Raw genomic sequence first — 8,177 nt, forward strand, 5'->3', positions numbered from 1 at the left:
GGGCTTTGAGCAACCTGATCTAGTTGAAGATGTCCCTGCCCATGGCAGGGGGGTTGGACTAGATGACCTTTAGAGGTCCCTTCCAACCCAAAGTATTCTAAGTTAGTGCAGCCAGGTCAAATGATTTGAATACAAAGCTGCTCACTAGTGCGTTGTCGTCTCCAGGTCCTGAAACAGAACCCATTCTGGTGGACACATCAGCGCCATGATGGCAAACTCTGGAACCTGAACAACTACCGCACGGATATGATCCAGGCACTTGGTGGAGTGGAAGGAATCCTGGAGCACACTCTCTTCAAGGGCACTTACTTCCCCACGTGGGAGGGTCTCTTCTGGTAAGAGAAACCTTGATGTGGCCTTGTCTTGCAAACTGGAGCTTAGTGGTGCACCAGGAGGATTCCTTGGCTCAAGCTGTACTGATTCTGTTGAGCCTTTTCCGTTTTTCAGTCATCACTTGAGGACACTGTATAGTTCAGTTGTGAGGGCACCTGGGATTGGGCTGTAACTGAACTTCAGCATGCAAATCCGTGGAAATTTCTTTGCATGAAACAATCTTCCCTGCTCCCGGTGTGTGTGTTCCCTGCCTCTATTATATGTGGCACGTGGCAGTCAGCGGAGATGAGGGACATCTTACGTAATTGATCGTCTGCCCTTTCTAGGGAGAAGGCCAGTGGCTTTGAGGAGTCTATGAAGTGGAAGAAGCTGACAAATGCCCAGAGATCGGGTTTGAACCAAATTCCAAACAGAAGATTCACCCTGTGGTGGTCTCCTACCATTAACAGAGCCAACGTAAGTATCTGGAGTTTGTACCTGCAGAAACTTCCACTAATTGAGAGCAGTTAATTGATCTAACTAATTCTTCCAAGAACATCTCTTACAGATGAACTAAACCTTCTTAACAGTAGCTGTTCTGTTTTCTAAACTTCGTCAGTTGTGCTGTTGCATGTTCTCACAGTTGATTTTCCTTTGCAGGTATATGTTGGGTTTCAGGTGCAGCTGGATTTGACGGGCATCTTTATGCACGGCAAGATCCCCACGCTGAAGATTTCTCTCATTCAGATTTTCCGAGCTCACTTGTGGCAAAAGATCCATGAGAGCATTGTAATGGATTTGTGCCAGGTGAGCAGCATGTTAACTCAGTTTGTTTCTGTGCGATGCATGTATGCTCCTTGCGTACCAACGGCCTCCTGCTAGCAACAGAGATTGTCCCAGGGATTGCAGCAGGGCTACCCCTTCTTCAGCAATTTGTCAGGGAAGGGGAGGAAACGGGATTTTCCTGGGTGCCTGTTTTAGCTCTGTGTTGAGGATAGATTCTTTAGCTAGGTTGCTTGAACACAATTCATCTTTGACTGCCTTTTCCCCAGGTGTTTGATCAAGAGCTGGATGCTCTGGAGATTGAGACAGTGCAGAAAGAGACGATCCATCCCAGGAAGTCATACAAGATGAATTCCTCATGTGCAGATATTCTTCTCTTTGCTTCCTATAAGTGGAACGTGTCACGTCCATCATTGCTCGCAGATTCCAAGTGAGCGTTTCCCTTTTCTCTCTCCTTGATCTTGCTGCAGAGCAGAGCTGCTGAGCCTGCTCAGAGTCATCTGAACCAAAGCCTGTATCTCTTGGGCACCTAGGGTTGGTTTTCTTTGGGGACATGGGAGGACACAATCATGCCTGGCAAAGTGCAGGGCTCATTTGGGTAGATGGTTGCAGCACCTCCTAGCACTGCCCTCTGCAAAACATGAAGACTGTCTTTGCTCCTGTTCTCTCCTCCAGTTGACCTTTCCCCTGAGACAGAACTCAGGAGCTCTGAAGGGTTATTCAGGAAACCCCACAAAGCTGTGCTGTCCTGGGGCCAGAATCTGGAGTGAATTGGACACTGTCTGCACCCGTGCTGTGTTCAGTTCGACTGAATCCTCACCAGACAGTCCCCGGGGGAGATGACCCTCATGACTACACTAGAGGAGTAGGTGTGCTGCTTTGTTTAAACCTGCAGCTGAACCCCATTGGCTGAGGGTTTCTTTTAACAGCTTCTGCATTCAGCTGCTGTGTGAAGAAAGTAGTAGAGTCCCTTTTCAGGATGGTATGCAGATAGTAGCTGGCTTCAGTGGTCATGTTTGGTGGCAGTTACTCTCTGTCAAAGACATGCAGTTGCAGGAGAGTTTTGTGCAAGACTAAATTGTTCCGGCTTGCTTTCTCCTTAGAGATGTGATGGACAGCACCACCACTCAGAAGTATTGGATAGATATCCAGCTGCGCTGGGGAGATTACGATTCCCATGACATCGAGCGCTATGCAAGAGCCAAGTTCCTGGACTACACTACAGACAACATGAGTATCTATCCATCTCCTACTGGTGTGCTCATTGCCATTGATCTGGCCTACAACTTGCACAGGTGAGATCTGCACCTTCTGTATTTTAACTGTAATTGGTAGTTTGTGGCTGCGTCTTAGTGCGTCTCCAAACTGGGTTGTATTCTGGGCAGGAGGATGAGGGGAGAAGGCAGAAGCTGGAGGTATGCAGTGAATGGGATAAGGCATCTAGGCAGTCCTTTCAGGTTGCCCGATGTCTGCTCTTTCAATAATAATGGTTCAGCTCTCCCAGCTCACTAATCATTTGTTTTCTTAGGAGATTTCTGTCAGACTGTTCTTGGAGCTGAAGAACAGGCCTTGTTTCAAGGCCCCCTACAAGTGGGGACAACTGTTCTTCACTGGAAAACTAGGGGGAAAGTCCCAGCAAGCAGGCCTCTGCTCCAGTGGGCTTCTTAGAGGAGATGCAGCTTTTCTGGGACTGCAGCATGTCTGTGCTGTGGCTTCCCAGTGAGAGGTGGCGTAGGGAAAAGCCGTAGGTGAACAGCTCCCAAGGACATGGCAAGAGAAATCATACAGTAGTATTTAGCAGGCAGAAAGGTGCCTGGCTGCTGCATGGAAGGACTTGTGCGTGGCTGTTGTCTCTGTGTCAGAGCTGATGGCAACAACTAGGTCTTCTGTTTGTTTTCTTCTTCAGTGCTTATGGGAACTGGTTCCCTGGGAGCAAACCTCTGATCCAGCAGGCTATGGCCAAAATTATGAAAGCAAATCCTGCGCTGTATGTGTTGAGAGAACGAATCCGCAAGGGGTTGCAGCTGTACTCATCTGAGCCCACAGAACCGTACCTTTCCTCCCAGAACTATGGAGAACTCTTCTCCAACCAGATCATCTGGTTTGTGGATGACACCAATGTGTACAGAGTGACCATTCACAAGGTGAGGCCAGAGGTGTATCTGCAGGGGAAAGGGACCGGGACTGTGAATGCCCTGTGCTCAGGGTGATTGTGGAGGCATGCACGATGGAAAACTAGGAATCAACATGGACCCAAATTTTTGCAGTGTGCACAGAGCAGCTCTTGTGTTTCCCATTCAGTTCCTGCTCAAAGTACACAGCGAGTCGGCTGTTGTGTAAAGGGGTGGATAGGCTGCATTTATCTCCCTGTACTTTTCACTTTCGCTTGTTTTCTCAGACTTTTGAAGGGAATTTGACCACAAAACCCATCAATGGAGCCATTTTCATCTTCAATCCCAGAACTGGACAGCTCTTCCTGAAGATCATCCATACGTCTGTGTGGGCAGGACAGAAGCGTCTAGGGCAGGTAGGGCCTGGCTGCCTGTTGTGCTTTGGGCTGTGAGCTGGCGATGGGCTCTGACTGCTCGGACGCTAACTTGAGCAGAGGACATCATGAGGGTCTTCATCTTCCTGCCTCTTAACAAGTTTGGAGCTCCAATGTCCAGTGTGTAACCTGTGCTCAGGCAAGCATTAGCGTGGGATATAAAAGTAAAAGAGTGCAGGCACTGATGTTGCAAGGTTTTTGAGGCTCTGATGTGTAAAGAGCCTACCTCTTCAAGCAGGGCTTGAGAAACAGTGCTGTGCTTACTGTTACAGCAAATCACGTTGCGCTTGGCCGTACATCCAGTGCAGTGAGGAGGCTCTCAGGTGGCAAAGCCAGGGAGGCGGTGTAGCCAGCTATTTTTTCTGAGCCAGTCAGGAGTAACTGAACTCCAGGAATGGGAACTGCCCTCTGTGATCAGTAAGAAGGAAATGCTGGGCCTTGTCACTGATCTGGAACAAGCCATAAATTCCAGTCGTATTTTTAGAATTTGGTTTGAGTCTCTCTTAATTCCCAAAGGCATGGAGACCCTGCTGTTAGCAAAGAGATATTTCTCTAACCCTGCTGTCTCTCTGTAGCTGGCCAAGTGGAAGACTGCTGAAGAAGTGGCTGCCTTGATTCGATCACTTCCTGTGGAGGAGCAGCCTAAGCAGATCATAGTGACGCGGAAGGGCATGTTGGACCCACTTGAGGTAACAATGCAGCTACTGCTCTGTGAGGACACGTAAAATCTTTGGGAGATTACAGGACGGTCCTGTGTTCCTGTGAAGGACTTGATCTGGACCAACGTTCTGCAGTAGTTGTGAGCAAGTTCCTCTTCTTGTTAAACTCCAGGTGCACTTGCTGGATTTCCCCAATATTGTGATCAAAGGCTCAGAGTTGCAGCTGCCCTTCCAGGCCTGTCTGAAAGTGGAAAAGTTTGGTGATCTCATCCTGAAGGCTACCGAACCCCAGATGGTTCTCTTCAATCTCTATGATGACTGGCTGAAAACCATCTCTTCTTACACGGTAAGCACAGCATGCCTAGTCTGCATTTTGCTTTGCGGCTGATAAATGAGGCAGCAGCCAAGGCTTCAGAGATCCCTCACAATTTGTTGCTTGGGAGCACTTGGCTCTGAGTCTGCCTGGATTTTCCTTCAGATTGATTCTGCTGGCACTTCCCATGCTATGTCGGTGTGCCCAGAGGAGTACTGTACTAGGGCCTCGTATGTTTGGTTTCCTTTTTTCTGACTAACTGCGTCTTTTTTTTCTTCTCCAAGGCATTCTCTCGTCTGATTCTGATTCTCCGGGCACTACACGTGAATAACGATCGAGCCAAAGTTATTTTGAAACCAGATAAGACAACCATAACGGAGCCTCACCACATCTGGCCAACCCTGACAGATGAGGAGTGGATCAAGGTAGAGGTGCAGCTGAAGGATCTCATCCTTGCTGACTATGGCAAGAAGAACAAGTAAGCCACTGTCCAGCTGCAATAATCCTGTCAGCCTTTCCTTCCTGCTCTAAAGACTGTGTGGCCAGAGTGCTCCTTGTGGAGAGCAGACGACTTTCAAGGGCCTTTGACAATGAACTGTCAGCTTTGTAGGGAAATTATTAGTTTTATTAGTTGGCTATTAGTATTAATTGCTTTCTAGTAAGGCAGATAAAAATGTCTGCAGCAAACCTTTTCTGATCTGCGCATCATGTGATTTGGTCCCTCCTCCTGTCTAAAAAGTTGTGGTTTCATTTTTCATAGCGCCCTGAGTGGATGTTCTGAGCTTGTGCCTTGGTGAGAAGGGTCCAGAATGTGTTTTGAAATGCCTGACTTGGGTGGATTTTCTCTTTCAGTGTGAACGTTGCATCCCTGACACAGTCAGAGATCCGAGACATTATCCTGGGCATGGAGATCTCTGCCCCCTCTCAGCAGAGACAGCAGATTGCAGAAATTGAGAAGCAAACCAAGGAGCAGTCGCAACTGACAGCCACGCAGACCCGCACTGTTAACAAACACGGGGATGAAATCATCACCTCTACGACCAGCAACTACGAAACCCAGACTTTCTCCTCCAAGACTGAGTGGCGTGTCAGGTAGGAAGGCAGGCAGGGCTGTTGTGCAAGGAAAAGGTCGGAGTGCTCAGGAAGGGATCTGTGCACCCTCTAATAATCGTCTCCTCTTCACAGAGCAATTTCTGCTGCCAACCTCCACCTGCGAACAAACCACATTTATGTTTCATCAGACGATATAAAGGAAACGGGCTATACGTACATTCTTCCCAAGAACGTGTTGAAGAAATTCATCTGCATCTCAGATCTGCGGGCTCAGGTGAGTGTGCAATGAGTCTGTTACAGTTGTACTCCAGGCTGCTGGGGCACACACCAGTCCTGGGCAGTCAGGAACTAGGGGCGAAGGGCTGGGAACTTGCTGCTTGTCTGTATGAAGCCTTCTGCGCTCGAGACAGACGCTGGCAGTATGGCTGAGCACACAAGTTCTAGCCAGGTCCTGATGGCTCCTCGTGGCCCAGACTCGAGGGGAAACTCAGCACTGAACAAAACTACGATGTTCTCCTCCAGTGAGAACCTGCCAGCCAAGAGATACTCTCCTCAGGAACTAAGGGCAGGGCCCACCCACTCTCACACAGTTACACGGAGGTCTCTTCTGGGCTTCTAAGGCGGGTGTCTGTCTGCGTTCCTAGATTGCAGGTTACCTGTATGGAGTGAGCCCTCCCGATAACCCCCAAGTGAAGGAGATCCGGTGCATTGTAATGGTGCCCCAGTGGGGAACACACCAGACTGTGCATCTCCCGGGGCAGCTGCCGCAGCATGAATATCTCAAGGTGAGTTGAGCTTCTGCTCCCGGTGTGGGTGGAAGATCGCCGTCTCCCGTAACGGGGACCTGAGGTGGTGGGGTGGCTTCCCTTGGTCTGTTGTAGATGTGGGACTTAAAGGGCTCGGCCTGAAGCCAGCCTGATCTGGGATCTGGTGACAGGGAAGCCTTTAGTCCCTGTGTGCTTTTTGCCGTGCTTGAAGCGGTCTTGTTTTAAATGTCTTTCGTTTCTCTCCAAAACACTCTCTTTCTGTCAGGAAATGGAACCTCTGGGGTGGATTCACACCCAACCAAACGAGTCCCCTCAGCTCTCGCCGCAGGATGTCACCACCCATGCCAAGGTCATGGCTGACAACCCCTCCTGGGATGGGGAGAAGACTATCATCATCACCTGCAGGTGAGAGGCAGGGAGGCTTCTGTGTGCCCCCTCTGCTGGGGGGGGGCTGTGGGTGCAGTGCTTGGGACCACGTTGAGGTCTCAAACTAAAGATTTGGCAGAAAGGGGAGTGTTTGCTCATTTCTGGTTTCCCTCCTCCGCCCCAGGTCAGTCTGACTTGCCCCATCTCTCCTTTCTTTCAGTTTCACGCCAGGCTCCTGCACGCTGACAGCCTACAAACTGACCCCGAGCGGCTACGAGTGGGGCAGGCAGAACACGGACAAAGGGAACAACCCCAAGGGCTACCTGCCATCCCATTACGAGAGGGTGCAGATGCTGCTGTCGGATCGCTTCCTCGGCTTCTTCATGGTCCCAGCGCAAGGGTCCTGGAACTACAACTTCATGGGTGAGCTGCCCCGGGAAAGGGAGAGGAGGGGAAGCAACGTGAATGGCTTGGGAGAAGGAAATAGCTCCTCAGGGAAGCCATTCCCTACCCGTTCTGAAGCGCGACCTTCCTTGGAGCGGCTGGCAGGGATACCAGCATTGTGGTCTGACCTTTCCTTGGTACCAGCACTGGGATGTCAGTTCTCAATGATTTTTCGGTGGCAAAAGAGCAAACTCCGATAGAGCGGAGAAACAGACGTCTTGTCTTTCTGGAGTGTAGTGTCTGGTCTATTGCCACGGAATAATTAATCCCTGTCAGGCAGAAGAGATGATAATGGAAAATGCAAGAGAAAAGCTGTGCCCGGTCGGGGAGTAACAGGAGGTCCTGCTATGATGAACCGCAGGCAGCTGCAGAAGGGGTCAGGAAGGGAGGAGAGTGGCAGGCACAGTGAAGCGCTACGGGGGCTTCGCTCTGTAAACCCCTAGGGGCAGGCACCCGAAGGGTGGTGGGTTTGTGGATTTAGAATTCTCTCTTCCTGCACGGTTTGCTTAAAAATTACCTTGTGAGGACAGAGGGCTTCACTAAGCTCCTGATCAATGGAGGCAGGAGGGACCTTCAGGTGGGTGATGGACTCTCTCTTCCAGGTGTTCGCCACGACCCCAACATGAAGTACGAGCTGCAGCTCGCCAACCCCAAGGAGTTTTACCACGAGGTCCATCGCCCTTCTCACTTCCTGAACTTCGCCCTGCTGCAGGAGGGGGAGGTCTACTCCGCCGACCGGGAGGACCTCTACGCCTAGCCCTGCCCTCGCCCCCACTCTCAGTACTGTTGATATTCAACAGCGTGTGTGTATTTGTGTGTGTGTCCCGCTGCTCCTCGCCCCCGGCCTCTGCTCACGCCTGCGCCAGCCCCCTTTGCCCCCTGTGCCGGGTTCTTGCACCCTGTCCAGTTGCTCAATAAATTTTTTAGGAACGGAA

The 8,177-nt window shown here is 50.5% G+C and overlaps 1 protein-coding gene across 1 annotated transcript in view; it reads left to right on the forward strand.

The window, feature by feature from the left end:
• The window catches only part of PRPF8 (pre-mRNA processing factor 8), a 21,651-nt gene extending 13,476 nt beyond the window's left edge, over nucleotides 1-8,175 (forward strand). The window contains exons 27-42 of the mRNA XM_009287584.2: nucleotides 166-335; nucleotides 660-789; nucleotides 973-1,119; nucleotides 1,365-1,525; nucleotides 2,199-2,390; nucleotides 3,002-3,239; nucleotides 3,494-3,622; nucleotides 4,216-4,329; nucleotides 4,472-4,645; nucleotides 4,897-5,090; nucleotides 5,465-5,704; nucleotides 5,798-5,939; nucleotides 6,310-6,450; nucleotides 6,698-6,837; nucleotides 7,019-7,221; nucleotides 7,845-8,175. Of these exons, the coding sequence (XP_009285859.2) occupies nucleotides 166-335; nucleotides 660-789; nucleotides 973-1,119; nucleotides 1,365-1,525; nucleotides 2,199-2,390; nucleotides 3,002-3,239; nucleotides 3,494-3,622; nucleotides 4,216-4,329; nucleotides 4,472-4,645; nucleotides 4,897-5,090; nucleotides 5,465-5,704; nucleotides 5,798-5,939; nucleotides 6,310-6,450; nucleotides 6,698-6,837; nucleotides 7,019-7,221; nucleotides 7,845-7,999 (2,670 nt within the window). The 3' untranslated portion in view covers nucleotides 8,000-8,175. The remainder of the gene's footprint in view (nucleotides 1-165; nucleotides 336-659; nucleotides 790-972; nucleotides 1,120-1,364; nucleotides 1,526-2,198; nucleotides 2,391-3,001; nucleotides 3,240-3,493; nucleotides 3,623-4,215; nucleotides 4,330-4,471; nucleotides 4,646-4,896; nucleotides 5,091-5,464; nucleotides 5,705-5,797; nucleotides 5,940-6,309; nucleotides 6,451-6,697; nucleotides 6,838-7,018; nucleotides 7,222-7,844) is intronic.
• Nucleotides 8,176-8,177: the final 2 nt, after the last annotated feature.

The sequence above is a fragment of the Aptenodytes forsteri genome, unplaced genomic scaffold (assembly GCF_000699145.1).
Source record: "Aptenodytes forsteri isolate BGI_AS27 unplaced genomic scaffold, ASM69914v1 Scaffold188, whole genome shotgun sequence".
Taxonomy (NCBI): Eukaryota; Metazoa; Chordata; class Aves; order Sphenisciformes; family Spheniscidae; genus Aptenodytes; species Aptenodytes forsteri.